Source organism: Cygnus atratus, chromosome 15 (assembly GCF_013377495.2).
Source record: "Cygnus atratus isolate AKBS03 ecotype Queensland, Australia chromosome 15, CAtr_DNAZoo_HiC_assembly, whole genome shotgun sequence".
Lineage (NCBI taxonomy): Eukaryota > Metazoa > Chordata > Aves > Anseriformes > Anatidae > Cygnus > Cygnus atratus.
The window spans coordinates 7,327,819-7,355,611 of record NC_066376.1 but is presented as its reverse complement, the minus strand read 5'-3'; the positions used below and the strand labels follow the sequence as shown (position 1 = coordinate 7,355,611).

Genomic DNA, 27,793 nt, shown 5'->3' with positions numbered 1-27,793 from the left:
CTGTAGGAAACAGCAGAGCAGCAGCCCCAAACCTGGGGTCTGTGAGGGGCTCTGTGTGCTCGTGGTACCCAGGAGATGTTCCACTGCCTGCGTTACTGAGTGAGGGTGCTGCTTTAGGGAAAGGGCAAGAAAACAGAAAGCTTGGCTTGAGGCTTGTGTAAACGCTTGATAGAAAGTAAACCAGGGTGCAAAAGGACAGCACATGAGCTGATGCTCTGAATGCCTTCGCATGAAGCAGCTCGCTTTACTCGGGAGCACAATGAGGCCCCGGACAGCTGCCCTTCTGCAGGCCCAGCTGAGCCACCAGCAGATGCTGTTGATCCAGATGTGTCTCAGTGCTTCCCTGCCAGAGGCTTTTGCCCTCTTACAGCGGTTTGCATGAGCACGTACACCTTTAGCTCAGGCAGCAGCAGTGAGGTTAGCGCAAACTGACCGAGTGGGCTGGGGATTTGGCTGATGGGAATTTGGGAGCAATTCTGTGGGTTGCTCAACAGGGCCAGAGCAGGGGCAGGGACGAGCACTGGGGAGTGCATGGCTGGAGAGAGCAGAGGGCAGCCCCGAGGCTGAGGACACCTGGCATGGAAGAGCACTACCTGAAAGGTGAGTGCAGAGGGGATAATGAGCCATGAATTCACGCCCATCTCTGTGCATTAGCTGCCTCTTGTTAGGAGGATGATGAGCTTGCTGTGTGTCACTGTCAGGGAATGGTACACACCTTTTCTGAAAGCTCGCTGTGATGTTGTACACAGGCCTTGATTACCCTTGTCCTTCTTGGCTCTCAGGAATACGTTCTACAGAAGCCCAGATGTAACTGAGAAAAATCCTAAAGTATGGAATTACCTCCTACTTTTTTATGCTTTTTGCTTCACTTTGAAATTTCCCTGAAGGAAGCTATGCCTTCTTCTGCCTCCTTCTGGACAGAAAGTCCCTTTGTACTGTCCTGATTTTGCCACTGTTTTTTTCCTTTTTTTAATTGAAAAGTTTGTTTTGGAGTTGTTTCTCCTTCCCTGGCAGTTGTTCCTCTGGAATTGTTTGTTTTCACATGATTTGCCTGCCTGCGTTCTGTCTGTGGCATGAACACCAGCAGAGTGCTGGTTGCTGATAACCATACATGCCAATAACCATTCATCTGTCACTTCCCTCATGCCACTGCAACCCTCCCAAACTCATCAACAATTCATCTCTGTAGCAGCTCAAAATGTGACATGTGTAATGGGTGAAAGGTTGCTGTTTTGGTGCAGCTGCTCAGCATCCTTGTGTTCGACATCCTGCTGAGGTGAGGTTGGATGCTTGGAGGGTGCTTTCACTTTGCCTGTCTCTGAACTGCGCCTGCTGCTGGAATGGGCATGGGGGGGTTTGCACAGCTCTGTCTGACCTGGACGAAGGTCTCTGGGGCAGGGCTGGCTCCATTGCTGGTTATTTGCTTGTTTGCTTGTCCTGTAATGATGTGGGAAGGTCCTGAACGGAGAATGGCTCTTTAAATCACAGGACCATCAGTGGCCGCAAACATCTGCTGATACAGGACATGTAATCTCTCCTCTCAGACCTTGACATTGCTGTCTAATCTCTGCTATTTGTGACTATATTTTTTTTTCTAGGAGTTATGTAAAATCTGCCACAGCAAGGAATCACTGTGCATTTCTCATTTGAATGGCAGGGGATATTAAACAAATACATGTATACGTATATGTCAGACCACAGGCTGAGCTAGTGGAAAGGTTACTGCAAGCTCTGGGAAAGCCAAATGGACCCATCCGTTAGCGCATAGGATGGAGCTGTTGAGTTTTCAGATGGTACAATGATGAAAAGTAGATGTGCTTGGAGTCTGGGCAGCCCTGGTGGTGACACCCACGAGCACCCTGTGTGTGCCTCAAGGACTATTCACACAGAGCCGTAATTGCTCTCTATTACCGTGCTCGTTGTTTTGGAACAGAGAACTTTTCTGTACTGGATCAAAAAGCTGTCTTTGATTAATCACTTTGGAAATGAAAGAATTTCAAGTTCTCTTTTTTTTTTTTTAAGGGGACATATTTCAAAAGCCTTTTGATCTTTGGTGCTAGGTATTTAGTACAAGGCATGTACGATTTTACAAAAAGAACCACAGCAGTCTTGTCGTAAAGGTTGACATATTTAAAGCCCTGATCAGAAAACACTGAAAACACATGTTCAGCAGGTCCTTCGATTTCAGCAGGTCTGTGCACACTTAGGGGGTTGCTCTTGTGCTCATTCTTTAGCAGGATCACCAGTTCGAAAAAGTAAAATCAGGCCACTGGTCTGTGGAAAACAAAAAAGGTAACATCTACTGTAAAGGTCAGAAAATATTTACGTGGCATCTTACACTAACAGAATGCAGGCAGCACAAATCTTTACAAATAGGCATCCTGCTGGTACCAATTGAAATATAGGAGGCAGTTACTCTCTCTCAGTTGTAAGTGCCATTTGATCCCCAGGGAGGCATTTAATGGATGATATTTCCCTACTGAGAGTCCTGTCTTTTCTTTCTGTACCTCATCAGTAATAGGTGAGGGTCCTCCTGTTCATCAAAAATGTATGCGCTGCTTACCCGATTTCTCACAGACTGCCTTATGAAAAAGGATGTCACTCCTACAGAACTAAATGGAATTCTTTACCTTTAATTACACGCTGCCTTCCTGTCTGCAAGAAGGTTTTCCCCACTACTTATTACCAAGCCCAAAGAAAGGAAAGAACAGAACAGAGAGAAGAGAATAAAAGCAGAATAAAATAACAGCTATTTGCAAATCCACTTGCCTCTGAAAGTTTCCCCTCCTGATCCAAGCTGTGTGGCCTGGATTGGTCTCAAGGATACTTCAGAAAGCAACTCCTATCTGTGATGAGACATGGATGGGAAATGGATGCCTCACTCCTTCTGTGGGGGTGGACCTGTGATATGAAACACTTGTGTTACTGAGTATGAATAATTTTATCCACAAGTGAAATCTTGCAGTTGTTTGACAGGGTTCAGCAACACTATTCTACTGCTGTTAAAGAGAGAAAAATCACAAGAAAGAACTCAAAATATCACAGGTAGAGCTACCTGGAATAATTTAGACTCGAAACTCAAGCTGGAGCAAAAACTCAAGTCTTTCCCTGGCAGCTCAGGGGCTGACACCAACTTTCTAATACTGTCGTAGCCAACAGCTCTCCTATTTTCCCATAATTTTTCCACTCAGATTTACTCTATTATAACCTTGCTCAACTCCACAAATGCATAAATTATTTAGTAACAGAAATGTCTTACTTTACATGTGATAAGACACTTCACCGTGCAGATACAGAGCCTCCCAGGAACTGCCCAGGTGCTGTTGGGGAGCAGAGCAGCACAGCCTTGCCTTTACGACTGCAGCAGCCCAGTACAGGACAGTGGGGAACCCAGTGCACCCTCCATCCTAAACCTCCTCAGGCAGCGGGGAACCCAGTGCACCCTCCATCCTAAAATGGAGCCCTCCCTGTCCACTGTGACCTGTGCAAACGCGCTGGATTCATCACAAGTGTGATTGCAAGTGAGTTCCTTGCACGTGGAAGAAGTTCAATATTGCCTAGGAAAATTCAATATTGCCTAGGAAATGCTTTTTGTGTCAGACACCAGCTCCCCAGGTCTGGGTGCTCACCCCATTTGGGGGCGTCACTGAGGCTCAGCTGCTGGCCTTTCCTGCTGGCATTTCCACCAGCCCCAGAAGTCTGCTTCTATGTCTGCACGTAGGTGCTGGGGCGCTGTGGTGAAGCAGAATCAAACCTGCCCAGTTTCAATATTAGCTTGTTTTTATTAAGCTGAGTGTTTTGCTAGGTAGCTTGGGGTGGTGGGAGAAATGCATTAAACTAGAAGTTAATTAGTAAGGGAAGACTGTGATTTATCAAGATTGAATGAAAGTAAGGGTATTGCTATTTAATTAGGCAATGTGTTTGGATTTTTTGATTTATTTTCCTTTTGATTTAATTCAAAATATTACAACAAATAATTTGTATATAATGAAAGAAGAATAGATTAAGGATAGGAAGCTGAAAAGACAATTAAAAAGCTCTATAAGTTTATTTTGCTGTTAAACACGTGCTATTGATCCAGTAAGAGAGATTTTGTTGCTGTTGTCAGTTCTCATTTTGTACCTAAACTGTAGCTGAAAAGGGACTTTAACTGACAAGAGGCCTCATTTGTGTTACCAGGAAGGCCTGAGCTCATGGAGCTGTTGAACCAGAACGTGCCTGTTTGCTGCTGCTTCTGCTTCCCAGTTCTGAGACCTTCCCCAGCAAGCAAGAGGGGCTCCAGGTGCTTTCAGGAGCTGTTTGCATCAGCTCTGTGCACACAGTGCTTCTGTGTTCCACTGTGGGCTGCTTTCTTCTTCATTTTCCTTAATTTAAGGTAAGTCCTTGTGGACTGACACTTCACAGTTACTGTCCTTTCTGGAAAACTGTATCGTTTTCCATCAGGGATGGGCCTAGCCCCACCAATGTCTGCTCATGCAGTCTGTGAGGGACTCGTACATTGACGTTGGGTCCCGCAGAGTGGGGTGTTGTCTTGCCAAGTGCATTGAGTAAGCTACAGAAAGCCCTCTCCCAGGAGTGTTACCGCCTGCATAGCTTGCTCAATCTGTCCGTCCACCCGCTTCCAGCCAGAGCCACGGAGCTCACCCCGCGTGGGGTAAGAGTTTGTTTGCGTAGGGACTGACACCGAGTCATTTCGCATAGCTGCTTGGGGTGGCACCCAAACCTGCGGTATTTGTATTGCGAACAACTCGAGTTATTTTATCGAACCTGGTTGTGCATTCAGCTTACATGCCACAGCGAGGAGCTCATAAAAATCATCACTGGGAGCCTCTGGCAGCAGCTCCCGCTGCCCTGGCGGAGCGGGATTGCTGTGCATGGGGAGCCCCCTGCTGCGCAGCGCGCCCTCGGGCTGCACAAGAAGCAGGGCTGGGCAGATGGGCTCCGTGGATCCGCAGCTTTTTAATCACGGATTTTAGGCAGGCATCTACAGCTGCCTTGCTTGGCACTGTACAGCAAGCTCTGTATCTCTGTACAGCAAGCTCTGTATCTCTGTACAGCTCCCTTTTGCCTCCTGTAAACGGTGGTAATGTCACTTCCCTGCCTTCCAGGACTGCTGCGAGTAAATGCTTTTGGCTGGGCTAGCCCTGGGACCACAGAAGCTTTTTGCTAGTGCTCCGGTGTAATTTGCTCTTGGAGTTGTCAGTTGTGCAACTATGGCATTTTCTACCCCCAAAATCTATATATTGCAACTGCTCTACTTGTGCACACTGTGTAGGAATTGCACACGCTGGCAATGAGCATACCCAGCTCAGAAAGAAGTTTCTGGAGCTTCTGTGTTCCCCATGTTGGTGTCTTCAATGTAAAAATCCCTGTTTGTATTGTTTAGTGAGCTGTCAGAGTTGAGGTCTGCAGGATTGAACAGTTTTGTGACAGCTGCAGGATAGCACTTCAGTTTCCACGGAAACTGGCACTGGCTCTCCAAAATCAAGGTGAAGTGTTGGCTGATTATCTAATAATAATGCTGAGCATTTAAATATGATTTTTTTCACACTCCTCTTGCTGAAACAATTGCTCTTCCTACAGCATCCAGCAAATGCTATAGAGGTCTTGTGAATTCAAAATGTTGCCACAGCTTGGGCTGCGTAATCTGCCTTCCAGAAAGACAGATTTCAGCCTTGACCTGGTCGGCCACTGAACCTTATGCTCTACTGTTAAGATGAAGGGCTAATTTGGCCCCACATCTACCGCACCAGTGTTTATAAGACAAATTAGAGCAGTACAGCAGGTTTTATTTTTTATTTTTTTTATTTTTACCATACATATTCATACTATGCCTTTCTGGGACATTTTTGTCCTCAGATGCATTTCCTTGAAAATAATTCTCAGTTGCATTAACTTCTTATCTGCTTCCACTCTTGCTTATCACCTGAATTTAATTGCTCCTTGGCTTTGTATTCACTGGACTCTCATTTTGTATCAGTGAGTTTCATCGTTTTGCTGAACATTCCTTCTTCCAGGTCATTGATTTCTAAGGTTAACAAAATGAATCCTCCTGCTGATCCTCGTTACGTTCCACTAATCTCCTTTCTATATCCTGAACCGCTCAATTACCTTTTGTCTTCAGTTTCACAGGCATTTATTGAACCCACAGATCAGTCTTTTGTGCAGGAAACAGTTTAACTTTAGATTCACGAACATGTTCATGAGAATATTTCTTATACCTCAATTTGTTAAGGTTGTTTAAATTTTCTTGGCTAATTTGCTTCTTGACGTGCCCTTTTAAGTGTACTTTTTCCACTGCTGCTTTTTTTTGCAAGAGATGTCTTTCTTTCTAACCTCTATTCTTTTCTGTCTGTTCTTCAGTAATATCTTCTACTATTTGATAGTTTTGACTTTCTGCCTTGCAGCCCTTTATCTTTTCTGCTCTTCTGAATAGTTTGACTCCTTTGCCATCCTTTGGTCATTTTAGGAAACCAATGTTCTTCAGAAGGGTGTTTTCTCTGTTTTCCTCAATAAGAAATTGAGGATTTTCTTAGGCCTGTCTTTTACCTGCCATATCACCAACTCATGTCCATTGTTTTTTGACTGGGGTTGGGATGATGGGAGGTTTGGCACAATCAGCCATAACTCAGACATAACGGGGAGAGCACATAGACCAAAAAAAAAACGACAAAGTGCTGCATGTAGTCTAACACCACATGAGACCCTCTGAATAAGTTAGGTATGAATGGTAAATTGGGCAGAGCGTGTACCTTTGGGTATCCTCATCCTCCATCCAAAGTTACCTGCATTTCAGGTACCTACAACTGGCAGTCTTTGCTGTCTCATACTTAGTGCCTTTCTGGGAGTGAAATATGGAGAAGGAAGGACTTCTTATAGATCCTTTAGGGTGCCAAGGGGTTGTTTTTCAGGTGTATTATCCTAGGAAGTGTCACACATCTGTCACAAACTTAATTAAGAAAAAAAAAAAGCCCAAACTAGTACAGAGAGTCACTGTGCAGTCTGTCTAGAGGCACTGTCACTCCAAGTTGTGTTTTTCATATTGAAAACCTGGTATTTCCAGTGTCCAAGGACTGTGTAGCCATTTACAGACACACTGATGTCCCGGAACAAGTCACATACCTTTGGCAGTGGCTCAGGTGGCTGGTATCTCAGGAATAAGCAGTAAAACTGAAGCTTCTGAGAACAATAGCTTCTTTGCTAGCCTAAGGAGAGGCACATTCTTAACAGTGACTGAATATGACTGAAGATAAGAGCTTGACACTGGGGCACTGAGAAGGAACACAAAGGACACCACTCCTAATCGACAAGTTCACTTATAAATACATCTTCTCTTATAAAACCAAAGCCAAAATGAGCTCTGCCCTGGAAAGAACTTTTTTTTGACAAAATCTTGGATTTACTGGATCACTTATTTTAGATAATCTTAAACCATTTTGCATGTATTAATTAGTAAAGCCCTTCAGAGGTTATATAATTCTATTCACAGACAAACTGAGACTCTGGCTTTCTCTAAGGAAATGTAGAAGTTGGATGTGTGAAATAAGAACCCTGAAATCTAATGGTAAATCCCCTCCCATTCAGTGCACCTGAGAAATTATGACATACGTGAAAAACCCCAAGACCACAATACCCATAGGCTTTAACTCAGAGGTGGGGAAAATGTAAGTGTCCTGTTTAAGAAAAGAAATGGCCCCAAATGCAGTTCTGCGTGAAAGCCTCCGGGGTACTCTGAAATACTTCATAGCAGGAGGCAAAAGCTGGCTGAGGAGGAAGCTGATCATGGAAGATAGTCTTTATCAAGCAAGAAGTTTATACAGCCTTGAACGTTGACTATAAATTGACTTTGTTTTGCTGAGCAGCTTTGAGCTACTGGTTATTGCATTTTTTAAAGTGGAGCTTTGGTGACTAGCTGGATAGTAACGTAAGGAAGAAAAGAAGAATGAATGTTCTGAAAATAACACTACTTAAACAGATTGGAGTGGTGCACTACTGCATGGACGTGTTGGAGATGGGAAAGCTTTCACAGCAGGTGCTGCCATCCCCCAGGAGCCCTGTGAGCAGCTAGCTCTCTATGAGCAGGTCAGCAGCCACTGCAGTCCCACAGCATCTCGTTAACTTAAAAAAGGACTCCTTTAAGATGGAGGAAAAAACACAACATAATTAGAGAGCCTGCTTCATTGGAAGCACCTAGGCTAAACCCTTTCCCAACCTGGATGAGTCAGTTCTCTTTTAGAACAAATGTATATTCAGCAGCCTTTTGGATAACTTGCGTTTCCAGTAATATTTTTATGGCATAAGAAAGAGAGGTATGTTTGTTTTAAACATTTTCTTCTTTGAAATAGACAGCAAAAGGAACAGAGAAATTATAAGAGGTAGTGAGTTTAGCAAACCTGCACATAAAATAATTTTTCATAAGAATAAAATGCTTTTACAGCTGTAAATGTATACACCCGTATAATTTAAAAATACAAAGCTATTTTTACTGTGTTTCAGGCTCTTTTTTGGATCACACAATGAAACACTCAAGTGCTGGACTTAGCAAAGTGGTTAACCTCATCGCATTGGCAAAAATAAATCATTCATGCAGCACTGGGCTTGTAACTCACCATAAGTGAGAAAGTTAAACTTGGAGTTAGTATAACCAAAGTGCAATTGTGTTCTTCACACTGTGTACATTTTGACTGGCTTGTAAAAAGAAAGTAGAAGTTCATGACTCTCCCTGGCAGTTTCTTGAGATGACTGAAGAAAACATGATCTGCAACATATTTGGCCACAGCCTGGCTCCGAATGAGAAGGCAGGTTTTTATCAGACAGTGGAGAAAAGTCAAAGTCAGCTACCTGGAAAAGGAACATTGAAGAGATCACTTTTAATTCCAGTCTTACCTGCTCAACTGAGACCAGCAAGAATACTTTGGACCAGAAATAGTACCTGGTCCTCAACCAGTTTCATTTATCAACCAACTTTAAACAGATTTCTGACTTATACCAGCTGGACACGTGGCTCACAGCAGTCCCCCTAGAGGTGTATCATGCATACTGTCGCATAATGTAAAATGTATTAAGTATTTTCCAAAAGGCCAGGAAAGCTATCTTTAATTTAGGAGCTCATGTTTATTATAAATATGATAATGTAACAAGCTATACCAGGGAGATGGAAGGGCACTGGGGAGGTGAAGGTCACATACTAATGTTATGTCCCCATTTAGTGCCACTTTAAGGAAATATACCCAACCTTTCTTGTTACCCCCTCTCTGCTTTCTTCCATGTAACCGCTTGATAGATCCTCTGGAAGGCATACTTCAGTGCAAGCAAGTACTTGGGATCATTAACTACCCAAAACAGCCCTGGTAGCTTGTATTATGTTTTTATTTCTCCCCAAGGTAGAAGCATGCCTGTTGCTTAAAATGTTTGCCAAGTCAGACAGATACCAGGGAAATGCTCCCTCCCCGCTCCGTTTGCTTGGGGATGAAAGAAGGGGCATGGCTGAGAGGTATCTAGTTACTATCTCAGCTCAAAGTAAGAGTAACCGAGTACCTCCACGAGGTCTTTCTGTTGTGTGTTACTTCGAAAGGTCGTGTACAGCACCAGTCCTACCATCACCGAAACCAGAGCGACGCAGAGCAGGACAAAGAAAGCTGGCTGGATCCCTGGGAAAGAGCGCAAGGGGACATTCCTGGAGTGATATAATACACTGAGAAGAGGTAACAGTGAGAAGAAAAAGATGTTTTAGAAGAACTTTTCATGTTCTTAGAACAAAGGCCACGGGTGCATCAGAACAGATGCAGGAACAGATTTTTCAGCCCAGCTCACTACAGGTCTTTCTGAAGTCACAGAAGTAGGAATACAGGATTGTAAGGGTCATTCTTTTTATTTTTCCCTGCTTTCTTTTTGTTTAAACAGCCTAAAAAAAACAAATACCTGAGCTAGATATGTTAGCCCTAACTGTCAAGGGTGTCTGAACCTCTGCGATACCCCAAGTGGATGGGAAGAAACCTTGATCAGCATTGTTTTCACAGCAGCTGGCAGCCTCCAGCAAAGAGGATTTTTGCCTCCTAGCCCTGAATGCACACCAGTGCCTTCTGATGTTAGCTGCCCTGTACGTACAGAAGTGCTGGCCCACAGTGGGATGGTATAACTGTTCGTTATCACAGTCCAGGTGTCACCTGGTCAGGTACTCTTTATTTGGCTACCTAACCACTTTCTCAGCTGACTCACGGACCCGAGAGGGGTGCAAACAGGCATGGGGGAGCCAGCAGGGACTTCTGGCTGGGGGAACAGAAACATGTAATGAAAAGGAGATGTAGAAAAATCTACCCTTAACAACGAAAAAAAAAAATACTAAAAGAAGAATTGAGACTGCTTAATTAAAGCAGTGGTACAGACAATGTTTTCCCAGTTATCCTAACTACAAGAGCAAGAGACCATTTAAACTGAAAAATATGTAATTTAAGTCAGTCAGTCTTCCCAGGGAACTCGTTAACTTCACGACGCTCTTGTGACTAAGGGTTCAGCAGGATACAAGAAGCTCAGAGCAAATACAGCAGGCACATTATAGGGTTTCCTTTCTCTTCATGTTTCCAATGTTTTGGGGGATCCATACTAGTTTCCAGAAACCTCATCTGCAGGCCAGTTAATCCCTGATGTGTAAGAGACTGTCAGATTCCCAGACAATTGGGAATCTCTGTGCTGCTCAGATTGGCTGCAGCTCACCTGTTGGCCACACTTTTATTTCATGGTAGGTCTGCAGCATCGTCACGCCATTCTCCACTCGGACACTGAGGCAGTACTGCCCGGCATCGCTGAAGGTATGGCTGAGATTGTAGCAGGAGCCATTAATCACCACCAGATGGCATTTTTCACCTTCCAGTGGAATGCACTCGGACTTTATAAGCCAGCATAATGACAGCGGTGGGCTGAAATGACATAAAAAGAAATTAAAAGCTGCAAAATTTCCAGTTAGGAGCTGATGAATCACTTGGATAAAATAGATTAACTAAATTATTTTCAAAGTTGTTACACTAACTACAAATAGAGAAGTAATTAACAACACAATCGCTATGTTCATAGCATTTGTCAATTGAAAAAGGTCTTTGTGATGCTTCTACAAACAACAAGCCTTTCAGCTGAGAGCTAGATACCTGTGTGGGTCATAGGCAGGCCACTGTGTAGAAAAACCCACTGTCCTGCTCTAACAGAGACAAAAGCAATCTTCCTCCCCCCCTCCCCTTCCAAGGGAGTATAGGTTGGTTTTCTTTGTTCTTTTCACAATGGAGATCACAGTTTGTGCTACTGAAGTACACCCAAGACTTCTGATTTAACAAAACAAAACAAAAAAGCGTAAGCTGAGTACAACAGACTAACAGTTAGGAAAGTTAAATAAATTACAAGGACTACGTTATTCCCTTACAATAACAAAGAGCTTTTTAGTTGCTGTCAAATGATCTAGGTGCACTTTATGGGTTTATGTCTTCTCATTGTGTCTAGCTGATGCCATTTATTTACATTTTCAGATCCTTGCTCCAACTGATTCTGCCTGGACTCTCCTTACACACTATGGACTTTGATTCTGACAACAGACAGAGCTTTTCTTTACCCCATTAGCATTTTGTTCCTTATCTGCTCAGGATATTCTCTGCTAAAGAAAGCAGCATGTTTCTGTGTTTAGCTCATTTTCTAGCTTTGTTTCTGATCACGTCTCTCAAACCTTTGTTACTGGTTTTCTGTCACCAACTCCTATCACAGCAGTCACCCCACCACTAGAGGTTAGGTCTGGCAAGCATTGCCCATCCTAGAGCCAAGCCCACTTTTAGGGATCTCAGGTTTGCCTGTAATAATTTTTAGTTGTTCATATTTACTTGTATGCCATCTCCAGTTTCCAGTACCGTCAATGTGCAGTTCACTTTCTGAATGCAAACTGTGCTGCTTTGTGTATCAGTACTATTTGTGTCTTTGACAAATGACTGCACTGGGTGCTGCTCCCTCTGTCCTACGTCCCTCCTAACAGCCCTGCTCTTTTTGGATTTGTTTTTGAAAATCCACTATTAGGGCAAAAAGCTCCCTAAAGCAGAACAAATAAGGGTCACTGTTCTGGAGAATAAGTGACTTCTGCAATCGTGTTTATATTTTTTTTTTATGCTGAAGGAGCTTTCCTGAGTGCTTCAATGGTATTTGAAATGCTTCTGCTATATGAAAAACTCCCTCACGTTCTAAATATTGCAGCTTGAGAGAGCTCGTGCTAGAATCAGGGTGCTCAAGGCTCTCCTGCCTTCCTACAGAAGTAAATAATTAGTTCCCCAAGTTGGCTTTTTCCCACTGCATCACATTCACACAGTGACATTTCTCTTTTCCTTATACAGGAAAAGTTTTGTTGTTTTTTGTTTGTTTTTTAAAAAAACTTCCCTCGCTGCTTTGAGCCTCTCTGTCTCATTCATCTTGTGGCAACCTTTACTTTGCCAAACTTATTCCCCAAACCCATCACTCCCACATGCCAAAAACTGCTGTTATTCAACAGGACTCTGAATACAGTTTAATTTAGCGATGGGGAAATTGGTCAAGGAGAAAAATTCAAAAGGGAATTTTAAAATGTCATTTTTTTCCACTAGCTTTCTCTGTCTCATTCTCTTTTAACATTCTGTTTACAACGATGTAAAGATCCTCATTTACCTATGAGGATTTGCTGAGGAGGTGTACATTTTAACATTCTACTTCTCTGTAAAGCTGGGGGCTCTGTCAGGCTCTTAGAGTTCACAGTACTTTAAGTCAAGGAAAAGCAATATTCAACAGTATTTTCTTCAAAGGAAACTTTTTTTTTTTAAATAGTTCTGTGGGGTGCAACTGACTTTTAAGGAAACAGCAGAGGAAAAAAAAACTTAGATAATGTGTTCTGGGGAAAGAAGTGTTTGTTACTTACGTGCCATTGATATGAAGAGATAAACTCAAGTTTTCCATTACATGAGTCTCTCTGGAGCCCACTACATTAATGCTTTTAACAGCATCTGAGAGGAAGGAAGAAAGCACATCACACTTGACATGTAAACTTGAAATTCACTGGATTTCCATGGGTGGTTTGCTTTCATAGACTATGCAGATTTTAGCTGCATCATGCACACAAATAATAATACCTCCATCACACCCAAAAAAGAAACCTGTCAGTAGAGTTGTTGTAAGTTTTCTGAATGTTTTGTGATTTATTTTTTTTTTTAGGCTATAATCAACTACTTCATTAATCCTTTAATTTTTTTTAATATTAGTTCATTTACTCCGGAAGCTGATCAAATCAAAGAAACTTTCCTAATGCTCGTTTTAGCTAATTTTATTTTTTAGGGATAGTCAGCATAAATTAAACAAATCCTCCATAAATTACTATAAACAAATTATTTTATGTTCTAACTGTATGTAAGACATTAACAGAAGACAGTGAAACTTGATAAATTAAAAAGAAACAGATTTTATATTTTTTGTGAACTAGAACAGCACAAAGTCTATTTCGCAATGAAAACTCTTCACACTGAAAAACAACACCCAAGTTGTATCGCATTACAAACCCACCACCTAGATTGTATCATTATATATACAGTAAATCCCGTTCTGAATAAAATGCTTTATTGTTACCTAACAGCTCCAGAGCAGTGGTAAAATCACCAGTTTTCTGCATGGTTTCTTTTTCATGTATGATGCTTCCAATTTGCTCCCATTCAGCTATGACTTTCAGATATACTGTGCGATTCCCCATGGTGGAGTAGTTGCAGTAGACAAAGGGTTCCTTGGTAATCTGATAAACTCTGCATGCAGTGTGAAAAGATATAGAATCAAAATTGGTTTTTATCAAGTACTTGCACATTTCTGATTTAAAGTTTAAATGTGGTAAGTGTTAAATTATTTTAATAGCCAGTGCTACATTCAGCTGTGATTCTAATTCTCCTTTATGAGGATTAACACCTGCAGCGTTACATTGGTGTAAAACCGATAAAATCACATCAGTATCAGACCCACAGTGTATTTACACACTTTTAATCAATTAAATTAAAGATAGCGCTAAAGGAATTCACAGAATGGAATACAAATAGTGAAAGATGAAAGCTACCTTTATAACAGGTGGACTATAGGCTAACTGAAACACTAAGAGGAAAACATAAAGATTTTAAAAAATAATAAAGAAAGGAAGAAAGAAAAAAATGTAGTATTCAAAAACTAAATCTTACATTTCTGTTTGCATACTCATTTGCATTGGACATACATTTGTACTCAAAAGGAAGAAAATAACTGAACATCCTTCTTCCTCCCTACTGCAAAGTGGCTTAAGGGTGTACCAATGGCTAAAGACGCATGCTTTGTCCTATGATTTAATCAGAATTTCTTTCTAGATGAGCAGCTGAATCAGAGGCATCTTGAATAGTCATTAAAGCAAGCAAAGTAACCACACCTACCCATCTCCAAAATCCCAGTTGTAGACAAATGATGCTGACTTGAAGTAGTCACTTGGGTCATGAAGACAGAAAGAAATCCGGGTCACAGCACCCGTGGAGGAGCTAGAACCGTGCCTGATAAATCTACTGTCTTCTATCTGCGCGATGGTAAGATTCCCTGTGATAAATTCTGCAGAAAAATAACGTAGAGAAAGAATGACAGTGTATATAATTTTCATAGTGTGCTCTATGTGAGTGTTAAAATGGTATTTGAAATACATCGCATAGGTTTTCTGTGCCCCAGTCCAGACAAGTAAGTGTATTTTGAATGTGTTATTCAGTCTCGTTACATGTGTTAGCGATGCTGGGAGATTAATTGACTTACTCAAGGTTATACAAAGGGTCAATGTGAAGCTTCTCGTAGGACTGAGAGGAAGAATCCTGGACTGATTGAGATCAATAACAATGTTTACTATTGATTTTAAAAGAACTGGGATTAACGTCAAGTGTTTAGAAAAAGGGATTCAGAATCAAACTGTTTTGTGTATGCACTTCCTTCATGTTCGTTTTGTGTGTGTGTATCCTTTATTGGTTTTGTTTGTTCTTAAAGTTTTAGTTACTTCCCCAGGAATTAAATTTTTATTACTATGAACAACAGATCCGCTACACATTGTGAATATAGAAAGGATAAAATTTAGATTTTCATGTCTGCCAGATATCCTATGACTGTGTTTGTTTCCAAGGACTAGCAAAAGTTGATTAAAAAACAAAACCAAACTCTTTCTAACCTATGAATAAAGAGGTATACTGATGATATACTTAATCAGATCATTATAAAAGTTAATGGGATATTAATTACTAGTAACAGACTCTTACCCTGTTAAAAATTAATTAAAATGGTTAACTGTTCTCCAGTTGATGTGCGAATAAGAATAGGGCTGATAATGCAGAACTCACTGGAGTTGTAATTTGTATTAGTTATTGGCAACCTCCTTGGGCATTTGCGGGTGCTTTTGTTCAGGGAAGGCAGAAAGGTAAAATGGGGTCTTACCTTCCATAGCTATAGAAAGCTTCTATCCCGTTTGCTTGAGACATGAGAATATAAGTGTAAAGAGGGAAAGGAATAAGTAAATGTTCAGCAAGACAGCAATTCTGAAGCAAGAAAAGATGCCATGTATCCTTTTAAAAAGGCTTATCCATTAAGCTTGGTGTTTCTCAAAGGAAAATCTCAATAGCTATTCCCCAAAACTTCAGCTGTGCCCTATGGTTAGCTCTTTTGTCCTCACACGTCCTTCAGCTCGCAGCTGGGTCTATTTTGGAGGGTCTAAATAGAGCAGTAAGACATGTGGTTGAAGGGACATGGTTGCTAGTCCCTGAATCAAGGGGGTGGTAGGAAGCATTCAGGTGATACTTCACGTCAATCCCTGCATCAGAGATTAGGCTAACTGTGCTGCACCATTGGTTGATTTGTCAAAACCACACAAAACTAAAAAAGAAATCTGTGTTTTACGGTTATGAATATTCCCAATATGCTGAAATTGCACATTGCGATATTTGGAAATGCAGCCATGGCTTCACATCCAATTTCAATATGATTGAGTTGGAACGTTGAAAGAAAATATAGGAAGTTTTGTTTTGGAAGCCTGGACATCAGTGAACAACGCTGATGTGTGAACTGCAGCTACTGAAGCATCTGGTTTCTAGCTTGGTTTCCTTACATATTAGAAGCAGGAAAACACAGGCAGGATCACACTTGCTGCCTGGATGTAGGTAGACAACAGCAAGGCCCAGTCACTACAGAGCCTGTTCAAAACCACCTTTCAGTAAAGGGCCACACAAATCAAACGCTGTTCGAAGAAGCCACATTTACGTCTGGCTTTGCTTTTTTTGATGCTAGCAAAGGCAGCAGCAATGCTGATGTGTACTGAATCCCTGAAGATGTGGAAGTTGTTAAGCTATTTTACCTGTGATCTGAAGCACAGTGACATTTCTAGCAACTGGCCGACATAACCAACAGTTTCTGTGAGTGACCCAGACAGACACAGGAAAAGTCCCAGGAAATTCACCAGTCACATTAATCACAGAGTTCAACTGCCGCTCAGATTTCTCTATCAGAATCAGAGGAGCATAAATCCAGTTAAAGTGATATGAGTCTGATGCAAGGCTGTTGTTCTTAATCTTTAGAGTGGCGTGAACAGTGGCTTGAGCTCCCGTTGTGATGGGACCATTGTTGGTTATTTCCAGACCATACTCCTCTGTGGAAAGGAGGAGGGAAAAACAAAACAAAACTTGTAAATAAATAAATAACATGCAGTACACATTTTAATTAGCCAGCAGTAGGTGCGTGACTTACAACAGCACTAAGCTAAGACTTCACCATCTTTTTTTTTTTTTTTTGCCATTCAACAGCCTGGAACAGAAACAGTTGGACATATATATACATTCAAACGTTAAACAAACTGTTAGAATGGGTCCTAGAAGTGTCAGTAACAGAAAGGAGCCTTGGATTAGATCACCAAAACTTTGATGAGTTTTTTTATGGGCAGAGCTGGGCTCTGTCTGAAGGTGCAGTAATGATCGAACAACGCAGTCACTGAACTTCCAGTTATTGAAAGAAGGTCAGGCTCAGCTCTAATCTTTGTTGTTCCAATTAATTTCTAATTAAACACAACTCACCTTGTTACAAGCACAAATGCAAGTGAAGGTGAAAGCAGAACTTTTCAATAATATCCCTTTCACATCTTTTTGATTTCTGCAATGTTAGTGAGGAGCAGAGTAAGGAAGTCAAAGGTGAGGACATAGAAGAGTCCTCTGTGGCTACGGAAAACTAAAGTTACCAGCTAGCCTTAAGAAATCTCTCACTCAGCAAAACTTTGAAAAACATGAACTTTCAAACCCAGATAAGATTTCATCTCCCAGTTTCCTTCTGCCTGCTGTATTGACCCACAGGTCTCCCCCCACCTTACTCCTAACTAATGGAAAAACCTCAGGACCAGTTGCTTCTCTATGATCTACCACTGATTTCCCCATCTAGGAAAGGGCCAAAAATCCCAATGTAAACAAAACTTCAGTATTGAAAGCTGTAAGTGCTAAAAAACAAATTTTCTCACTTCTCGATTTCCCAGACTGGAAGCAGCAAGGCACAGGACGTGTGACACTGACCCACCCTGCTGCTCTGGATCGCTCACCCTCACCTTCCCTGCTGCATTACACAAGCTACTTCAGCTCTTACAGCTACTTCAGGGGGCAGAGGCAGGTGAACTTCGGTATTGTGGAAATATGTAGATACATTCAGTTTTCATACCTATCTCCAGGTTTCAGCACTGGGAAAGCATTTTTGTACTTCTGTGGGTTAAAAAGTAGCAGTGCAACAAGATTAAATGACCTGCATGTGTTAAAGCAAAATAAAACACTGCAAGCTGTGAGTTAGGGCTGAGCTGGGGACAGGATGCGGTGGTTTGCCCCTGTTCCCACCCTTTGCCCCTGCTCTGCCTGCCTCTCTTGTGGTGAGCGAGGGGGCAATGCTGGGCAGAGCAGTGCAGCTTTGGGGCTGGGGTTCCTGCCCCTCACCTTCAGCAGCTACCAGATTGCTCACAGGGGACTGGATCTTCGAGCTTCATTAGTTGCATTTATTCACCCATTGCTTGTACTGCTTTTTTGTTTGTTTTTTCTTCTTTTTAGGCAGGGGGGAGCACTGAGGTCAGCTAACCCCTGCACTGCCTTTCCTGCACCAGTTGGGTTGGGGTGGTATGAAAAGAAACCCAAAGCATCCTAGTAGCATCCCCATTTTATTCCACAGATCACAGGTGCTGGACAAATCTGGAAAAGAACTGTGGAAAGTAATTTTCACATTAGTGTCCAAACAAGAAGTCCTCTGCTCCCATTTCACAACACAAGGAACTGCCCTGAGTTCAGGTTTTTTTGAGTTCATAGAGAAACATGTGTGATTTGATGAAAGCCGGTGCTGAGACATTTCAGGTCTCTAGAAGATTCAGGCTACCTTCCACTTCATTTCAGCAATACTTGGGGGAAAAAAAAAAAAAAGTCAGCTGCCTCATGCTTATCTGGCACTTCTCCTTGGAGGTTGTTATCACGGTGCTTGGGCCACCTTGAAGCCCAGTGATTGCAGCAGCTGGAGATTAAGCGGCTAACCCAAGGTCACCCAGCGAGCCACCAGCAGAGCACGGCATCACCTCGTCCTCTGCTGGGCTTCCTTCTACCTTTCCCCCTCCCTGTCAGGAGGCTGCCCGGGTGAGATCCAGAGGCTGCTCGACTGCCAGCGCAGGGAACAGAAATAATTTCAGAGCTTTTAGCTCGGGCAGCGCACCCCTCAGCCGCCCTCAGCCCGGGCGGCCCCAGCCTCTCCACAAGCACCAGGGCGGCAGCTCCTGAGGAGGCGCCATCCCCTGCCGGTCGCTGCCACCGTCCCCACAGCCTCACGCCCCCAAACCCCTCCCGGTTCCTCTCGGTAGCGGCGACCCCTTACCTGCCGCCGGGACGGCACGGCCCAGCACCGCCACCCCCAGCACCAGCAGGATGGGGCCGCTCACCCGCAGCATGCTCGGGGTGGAGGTGGCTAGAGGCTCGCCGCGCTGTGGGGCTGAGGCGCTGCCCCCGAGGCTGCCGGCGGTACTGCGACGCCTCCGCCTGCCTGTGTGTCTGTCCGTCTGTCCGCTCCCCCCGCAGCCTCCCCCGGGGGCAGTTCCTGCGGCGGGGCCGTGACGGGCGGGATGTTAACAAGCAGGGGTGGGAGGCACAAACGCCCCCCGTCTGTGGAGGAGGTGGGCTGGAAAGGGGGAAGAGCGTGTGTTTAACTTAGGGGCTGACAGTGGATTAATTAATAATTAACGGTAAATCGCTCCTCAGAGCCGCAGGAGAGAGCCAGAAGAGCCTCCGGAGCTCTGACACCTGGCTCAAATTTTTTGATGTTACTCTGCTTCCCCTGGGCTGCTTCACCCCCAGAGCCTCCTCAGGGGGACAGCTCCTCGCCCTGAGGGCCGAGGGGCAGCGACATGTCCCCCCCCTCAGGCTGGGGGGTCGGGCCCGGAGGCCGGGCCTCCCCGCTCCGCCCCAGGCCGGGGGAGGCTGTGAGGGAGGCGGGCAGCGGGAGGAGGCGGCCGGAACTGGGCCCCGAGCTTCCGCTGCGCCCGTGCTCTGCCGCCGGCCTCCGGCAGCAACAAAGGAGGCGGCCGGGGCCGGGGTGAGGAGCGCTCGGGGTGGCACGGCCGCGGCGGGGCCCTGGGGCCGGCGGGGGGTTGGAGGGGAGCGGTGGGAGGCGAGCCCCGGAGCGGCACGGGCGGTGGGGCGGGCCCCGAGCGGCGCGGGGAGGAGGAGGAGGAGGAGGAGGAGGAAGGGGCCGGATCCCTGGCAGCACCGCGCGCGGAGGCCTCGGGTGGGAGCCGTGAGGGTTTGGGGCCGGGGGGATGCGGCCGGGGGGATGCGGACTTGCGGGCATCCCTCTTCGTGGGGTGCCCGTGGTGGGGATGGGGCGGCCGGCCCTGAGGTGCGGAAGGTGGAGGGGGGGCTCCGGCGGGGGTGGAGGGGATGGGGGTGCTCTGAGGTGCTGCGGAGGGGGCTCGGCTGCCGTGGGGTGGGTAGGGGAGGTGCCGGGGGTGCTGAGGTGGGCAGCGGGGTGTCCGGCCTCTCAAGTGAAATTTGCTTTCAGGTTCCCTCCCCAGCGAGAAAGGCAGCTGGAGATGGCGGGGCGACTTTTGGCGCCTCTGGAAGTGAGTCCTGCTGAGGTGCGTCCCAAGGGTGGCTGCAGGTTTGGGATGTGGCTGGGTCAGGAGGCGAGGTGACAGGTGTGCTGGGAGCACCCAGGGGTCTGCTGCTGCTCTTGGGGGCAGCAAAATGCATTGACGTTTCAGCAGATGCCAAGAACCAAGTAACCTTGGCTCTTCAAAAGTACCTTCCTGTGATCTCGAGTGATGTAAATGGTGGGCATTGTGTTTATGAACATGAAGAGATGTCCGCTATGTCTTTTGGAAAAAGATGCGTCCACTTCGATGCATCAAAAGAAGGGGTTTAGGTAATACAATAGCTGCTATTAAACAGGTATATAAACTAACAAATACGTGTATTTGTAGGTTTGTTGATCTTGATTTTATGTGCTGGAAGCTGCTCCCTCCTCCTCCAAGATGGCATTTGTTTCAGCACAAGGGCCTACAGTGGTGGACCAAACCACTTTGATGAAAAAATACCTTCAGTTTGTGGCTGCTCTCACAGATGTCAATACACGTAAGATATTTTTTTGTATTGTAAGATACAGTTCTTTGGTAGTTTGTTTCATAAGCATCACGACATTGTTTACGCAATTGATAAAAGTGTGCTGAATTCCGTTTAAGTTTTGTTAAAACTTTAATTTTTGAAGAAGCAAAATGATGAGCAATATTTGCTTGAGCCAAAGAGAGAGTGAGTCGTGTGTGTGGACAGGTGTATGAGAGGGGTGTTTGTGAGAATTGTGTGCCTTATAATTTGGTGGTGATAGCTAAACTGATAAGATCTGACTGCTTCTTTCATCAACAAACCTGGTGTTTTATTTCATTATTTAGCTTATGCTTAACTTTTTTTGCTTGAATTTCCATTTCCAGCTGATGAAACCAAATTGAAAATGATGCAAGAAGTCAGCGAAAATTTTGAGGTAATTAAAAACAAAAAACCCTTCCAGAATGTCAGTGCTTCTTGTCAGTATGTCACTTCGATTTCTGATGTTATATGGTTAAAAGATCATGTATCTTGAGACTTAAGATTTATATTATACGTAGCATATGTTACAGATGTATTTAGTAACTATCCAGGTTATTGGAGAGCTACAGCATATGAATTTAGAGAGCTTTTATTCTCTAATCTTTATTCAATAACTATTTAAATAAAGGTGATATTTTTTTCTGTTTTGTTGTATGATCAGAAATCTTTGTATTTGAAATTTTCTTTCTTTTATTTTGAACATATATTTTATCCTGAAGCAGAGGGTCCTCTGTGACTCCTCTGAATAATTCCATAGTAAAGAAGTAAGGGGGATTTATCAGATGCAGAGTCCGAGATCTGGAGTGGAGGTGACTCCAGTGACATCTTTTGCTTGGTGATAGACCATCAAGTTCAGATGAGCAGCAGAAAAAAAAATCCAGAAACAAGTTAAACCAACCATGTGGTAGTAAAATTATACTTTCATTGAATACTTAGCTACTACTTACCTGTTCTGAAGTTATAGAGAACTTGTTTTGTAGAACAAATAAATGCAAGATCTTAGAATAACTGTAATTCTCCCTTTATCTAAGTTTTTAGTTATGTTGCTGTTTAAAAAAAAAAAAAAGCTATTTCTATAATATACTCTGTTCTTACCTGCTTTATTTGATGTGATCTTGCTTAGTCTGCGGTAAGAACACAGAAGTACCCATTCCAGTGCTGTGTAATGTCTTCAGATCTTTTTAAGTAAGCTTTATGTAAGGTTAAGTCATGCACGTGCTGGATGTGCAAAGCTGTGCAAATTTCAGTTGTTTATGAGTTATCAATGGAATTTCCTGTCCAATGAATTGTTTTGTTTAGGTTAATGTAGTGGAATACAATTAGAGCTAATGTGACTGTATTATTAAAGCTAAAAATAAAATTAAAAGGCTTAATCCTTAGTGTTTGTAAGTGAATAAGTAGATGTCTGTGACAGTTTTACATCTGTATGCACACAGTTTGAGCAGAGTTTAACACTGACTAAAGTGACTAGAAATATCCTTGTGGAATTTTCGTATGTGTTTGTTTCATAGGTGGCAGGTCGGCTTAATTAGATGCCTGGGTAAAATAATAGTTTTCAACAGCTTAGTTTAGTGATGTGTTTAGAATCTGAAAGCTTAGTTGATTCTCCTTGCTCTCGTATTCATTAAGAAAGGACTTGTTCAATACTTGTTTTGATAATGTTCAAAATAGAGTAGCTTTCTTCTCTTGGAACTTGCTTGATTTTTGTAGTGGGATCGTATATAAAAAGATGGTGAATTGACTTATGGTGAAGTACAGTTCATGGAATCAAAGGATGGTTTGGGTTGGGAGGGACGTTAATGACCATCTGGTTCCAACTCCCTGCTATGGGCAGGGACACCTCCCACCAGATCAGGTTGCCCAAAGCCCATCCAGCCTGGCCTTGAATGCCTCCAGGGATGGGGTATCCACAGCTTCTCTGGGTAGCCTGTTCCAGTTCCTTGCCACTTTCTGAGTGAAGAATTTCTTCCTCAAGTCAAATCTAAATCTCCCCTTTTTTTAGTTTAAAGCCATTCCCCCTTGTACTGTCACTACACTCCCTGACAGTCCCTCCCCAGCTTTCCTGCAGGCCTCCTTTAGGTGTTGGAGAGTCACTGTGAGGTCTCCGCAAAGCCTTCTGTTCTCCAGGCTGAACAGCTCTTCTGTTTATCGAAAAATACTTAAGGGTACAGGAGGAACCACTGATACTGGTTTTTTTTTTTTTTTTTTTTTTCCTCTCCTCCCAGTTTTTTAAATTTGAAGGGTATGGATGTTATTGTTGCATGTTACGTTAGATGGTTTGCTTTAACCTTCTATGTCCATAGTCTCCATGTCAACTCTTCTCTATTGTCTAGTTCAGCTTCCAATAGCTATAAATTTCAGCAGATTTTATTTTTCACTTCTTAGCTCTTTGCTGTTTGTCACAGCGTTCAAGTCCTATTGGCTGTTATGAATCGGGATGTCTCTCTAGCTGGGGTAGAACTGAATGTGAATTGATGAGTAGGGAGGACTTCTTGAAGTGAGATTTTAAACTGAGGTGCTTCACCGTAGTGTTAACTGCTTGACACTGGCAGCTGTTGGGCTATTTGTAAGGGTGTTGCTCTGGGATAACAGAGGATATTGCTCTTCTGAACCAGTTTCTGGATGGAAACGTTTGGTAATTTTGAACCTTGTTTGTCAGAAATGATTTGTTTGAGGGGAACTTCTCCACTTCTTCACAGAGCTTCTGGATCCCAAATTGGGAAAGAAGAGTGTATTCACCGTCTTTCCAGTCTGTTCTGGAGGAAGAAAACTTTCAGAATCAGCCTCCATTGCTGCTGCTGCTGTTTTGTGCCAGCAGTAGAATTCTGAACTTGATTAGAATAGTGAGACTTCTAAGTTTCTTGTATGGTTTAGAGCAGAAATTCAGAGGTATCAAGAATGCTGCTAATTTTCTTCTTTCTGATGTTCAACGAAGATATTGGGAAGATGTTTTCAGAAATACAAGCTGTTTTTGTGGGTTTATGCTTTTCTTTGAATCGGTTTGTGAACCACTTTCCTGGCATGTGGCAAGACTTGCATTATTTCTTGTTCTTCCAAAGTAGATATGTTCTTATGGCATAAAGCTGGGGAGGGTAGGAGGGAGCTGTCAAAATTGGAGAAACTATAGGGTAAATGGAGGAGGAAAAGATGCAGCCAGACTTTCTTGGGAAGACCTTTGAGTTAAAGAGAAGATAAGGGCTGATCTGCTATTGATAATATACTGTCTTGCGTTTAAAATGTTTTTGTGCCATTCTTAGGATATCTTTCTGCTTTCTTGAAAACCCTTCAGTTGAAAAAAAAAAAACAACCCAAGACTATCTTTGCACAGCGCCTGGTGTAACACAATTTACAATTGCACGTTTTGAAATCTTACAGTAAGCAGAGAATAATAATGGAAACCTATAAAAGCTTTTATATTATACAAAAAATGATGTGAATAAAACCCTGAAATAACTGTACAGATTTTCAAAAGCAAGCTGTGTTCTTATCTCTACCTTTATTAAACAGACCAGTATGCTTCCGTATCTTAGATACTTCAGAGAGTTGCCTTACAGCACATATGTAAACTGCAGATGAGTTCGCAAATAAACCTCAAGATGTCCAAATTAGATTTAAGGCAGCATTGCAGATGGAGGAAGCTTGTTCATCCAGTATTTCTTCTGACTTTCCAGCAAGTAAACAGTAGTGTAAGATCATTTTCACAATGGAAAGTAATGCTTAGTTTGGATGGTGTGTGTGTGTACACATTGTCAGAAATAAGTAAAATCTCGGTTTGGCAGTGTCTGAGAAGTCTTGGGAATCCTAGGGTAATGAAACGTGAGTGTGCGTGTGAGTCTTTCTTGTTGTATAAGCATGGTTGTTGGTTTTATTTCATTTATAGTAGCTGCACATTATGCATTTTTTATTTTTCTATTGAGGTGCCTTAAAATAGAGAAACTCACAGTATGGTGTTGGGATTGGAGAAGTGATTAATTTGTGTTTGCTTCTGTTTACTTCAGTAATAGTGCTAACTCTAGCGGGTCAGCAGAGTCTTAAACACTAAATCTGTTAAAAAGTCACAGATAATGTTCACTAGTGGCTTTGAATGTAACTTGATACAGTCTGTGAATATGTAGTATTCCCATTTTGTCATCTTCCCGTTTTTGTTTTGTTTTTGATTAGAATGTGACATCATCCCCTCAATATTCTACATTCCTGGAACACATCATCCCCAGGTTTCTCACCTTTCTGCAGGATGGAGAAGTTCAGTTTCTGCAGGAGAAGCCAGCACAGGTAAACTTTGCAGAGCATCTGTTAGCTTTTTGCAATGTGTGCAGTAGACTACTTGTTCAGTGAAGTACTTGATTAATATAATGAACTGATTTCTGCATACACTTTATTTTTGAAAATAGATCTGTCATTAGGAGTGAAATTGAAAAAGTCCAATTTCTGAGTAAGTTACATAAACTTTGCAAACAGACTTCTAAGAACAAAGAAAAAAACCAATGCGATAGAATTGGCTTTTTCACTGAAAAACTGTTGTTACAAATTACTGACTTCACTGTGAAATGAAAGGCAATAATTGAATCTGTCATTAAATACTTACAAATGAGTTCCTTAAAGTCTGGCAGCTTGCATTTTTAGTGGTAAATTTGTTAAATTTGACTTACTCATATACGTGGATAATAGGAAGCATTGTGTTTGTGTGTAAGTGTATGTCTGTGTGAAGTAAAATGTCTTTTTTCTTTTTAAACGCACTGAAGTATTAAAGTCGAAAGGGCTTTTATCCTTCTTATTTTTTACAGCAACTCCGAAAGTTAGTGCTTGAAATAATTCACAGAATACCAACAAATGAACACCTTCGTCTTCATACCAAAAATATACTGTCTGTGATGTTTAGATTTCTAGAGGTATTTATTCTTACTTGTGTGTGTATATGTATATTCTTTTAAAACTGTTTCAGTTTTCTAGAAAGTTGTTCCTCTTTCTTCATCTCCAAAAATTGCAGGGTGTAGGTTTTTAAGTAGGTATGTTGGCTGTGCTTCTGCAGCAAGAGTGGAAAGGCACTCTATATAGGCTTCACCAGTGTGATGTCTTACTAGCTACAGGATTTCTTCATGCTCATTATTATTTTTTTCTGTTTTATTCTTACCTGTCTCTTATTGATGCAGGGAACTGTTCTTTATCACTTTAGACAATATTTCATTCAGAAGCACTTTTCTTGCTTAGCTTATATAAATTCAAGTACCTTTTTCTAGAGATTTTGTTCTGCTTCTTGCTTGGAATTGAAAACATTGTCATTTGAAGCCCACAACAAATAACATGGAGGTGTCTCTGTGCATAAATAGCCCCATTCACGTTTTTCTGTCTGTGGGGCGTGTAATCAGGTCTGACGGTATAGAGTGCTTGAAACTTTTTTTTTTGGCGGGTAGGGATCAGTTTAATTTACTTATATCCATACATAGAGGATGCAAGGTAAAGCTATATCAGATGAAAGGCATCTTGCTCATGTAAATTCATATCAATGGAGCACTTACAAGTTGTGCAGCTAAGTATGCTTTTACGGGGTTTTGAAGTTGTCTTGGAGTAGTTGAAGAATGCAACAGTATACTCAATAAAAATTCTATTTTTTTTCAGACAGAGAATGAAGAAAATGTATTGATTTGCCTAAGAATAATTATTGAATTGCACAAACAGTTCAGACCAGCAATCACTCAAGAAGTAAGTTGTAAATCTTAGTGATACAGAGCTTACTCTTGTGCTCTTTTTGGAATTATGTATGGGTTTGTTTGTTTATTTCTGCTGTCATTTTATATTGGCTGACCTCTTGTAATCATATATTAGGAAAAAGAAATTACCTTAAAGTAATTCTTAGAAGATGATTGCACAGTTCTAGCACCCCTGAGAAAAAAAGCAAACTGTTAAAGCTTAGTTCTTTTTGCTTCAAGTGTTTATGGGCAATATGGTTAGACTTAGGAGAACTTCCAAAAAGAATAAAATATCCTCAGAAGTGAAGAGAATTGGTTCCCTTTTAGTTTGTGAAAGATGGTGAAAGGAAAAGCCTGGAAAAGGAAAATTGCCTTTTTTCTCCTTTTCTGTCCATACTTGTGTTGCTCCTGTGACTTGTGGAGAAGTATTTGAAAGTTTGCGTTTTTCTTCTGCTGCTTTCTCTCTTTCATTTTCTCATAGGAAGACTTAGTTGTTTTAAAGCAGTTATTCCTATTGATACTGTACTGGAACAACGTTGAAGTGATAGTTAAATCTGTTTCTTTCCAAGTGCATTTCAAATTAATAATGGTGGAACAGAATAAACACCTGGAGAACACTTTCAGAATCCCTTTTACTATTGTGAAAAGTGCACTCCAGTAGTGGCTAAAGACTTTATGTATTTGTACCGCTAATACAGAGATTCAAAAATGTGAATTTGTGTCTGTATGGTAAACCAAATGTTTCCTTCCTAGATCCATCATTTTTTGGACTTTGTGAAGCAGATTTACAAGGAACTTCCAAAAGTAGTGGTGAGCTTATTTCCTAAATTGCCCTTGCTATAGTCATTAAACTAATTTTTGTCTTAATTTTACCTCTGAAGATATGAACATAATTACTTTTGTGTCTAGTGATACGGTTAGTGTAGTCTTAAGAAAAATGTTTAACAGAAATACTTCATAAAATGGAGAAATTTAGACTTTGAACTGAAAAACCTTCTATTTGTAGCACAGTATTAATAGAGTGAGAAAACGGAGGTATGTTTATGTAGTAAAATATTCATCTGTTGGCTGCACGTATAGCCCTTTAAAGAAACCCAAATACTAATTCTGATGAGAACTCTAATGAGATGAATGGCCTTTTGACTATAACTAGCATTATTATATTTTCTTCTGCTTTTTGTTTGCTTGTAGAATCGGTATTTTGAGAATCCTCAGGTGATTCCAGAGAACACTGTGCCTCCTCCTGAAATGGTTGGCATGATCACAACAATTGTGGTGAAAGTGAACCCAGAGAGAGAAGACAGTGAAACAAGAACAGTGAGTATTCTAACTGTATTGTAACTATGAGATTGTATGTATCACAATACCCCAAGTCGTGAGGGCAGATAAATGCAATAGGCTTGATTTTAGTTTGTTTGTTTCTCTTATCAAGGTTTATTTGCAGAAGCTAAT

General features: G+C 42.2%; 2 protein-coding genes across 2 annotated transcripts in view; one reads left to right on the top strand and one right to left on the bottom strand.

Moving 5' to 3' along the window:
* Positions 1-8,258: 8,258 nt before the first annotated feature.
* Positions 8,259-19,431, bottom strand: TMEM130 (transmembrane protein 130). The gene is made up of 8 exons (XM_035549038.2): positions 18,895-19,431; positions 16,373-16,663; positions 14,430-14,598; positions 13,615-13,784; positions 12,914-12,998; positions 10,714-10,916; positions 9,538-9,650; positions 8,259-8,841 (listed from the first exon to the last, which is right to left on the bottom strand). Exons 1-8 carry the CDS (start codon positions 18,965-18,967, stop codon positions 8,665-8,667), a joined length of 1,281 nt encoding a protein of 426 aa, XP_035404931.1. The 5' UTR covers positions 18,968-19,431; the 3' UTR covers positions 8,259-8,664.
* An 82-nt stretch (positions 19,432-19,513) lies between these two features.
* Positions 19,514-27,793, top strand: part of TRRAP (transformation/transcription domain associated protein) — a 92,875-nt gene continuing 84,595 nt past the window's right edge. The window contains exons 1-9 of the mRNA XM_035548873.2: positions 19,514-19,608; positions 20,074-20,149; positions 20,495-20,645; positions 20,999-21,048; positions 24,816-24,926; positions 25,439-25,543; positions 26,271-26,354; positions 27,095-27,151; positions 27,533-27,658. Coding sequence (XP_035404766.1) covers positions 20,546-20,645; positions 20,999-21,048; positions 24,816-24,926; positions 25,439-25,543; positions 26,271-26,354; positions 27,095-27,151; positions 27,533-27,658 — 633 coding nt within the window. The 5' untranslated portion in view covers positions 19,514-19,608; positions 20,074-20,149; positions 20,495-20,545. The remainder of the gene's footprint in view (positions 19,609-20,073; positions 20,150-20,494; positions 20,646-20,998; positions 21,049-24,815; positions 24,927-25,438; positions 25,544-26,270; positions 26,355-27,094; positions 27,152-27,532; positions 27,659-27,793) is intronic.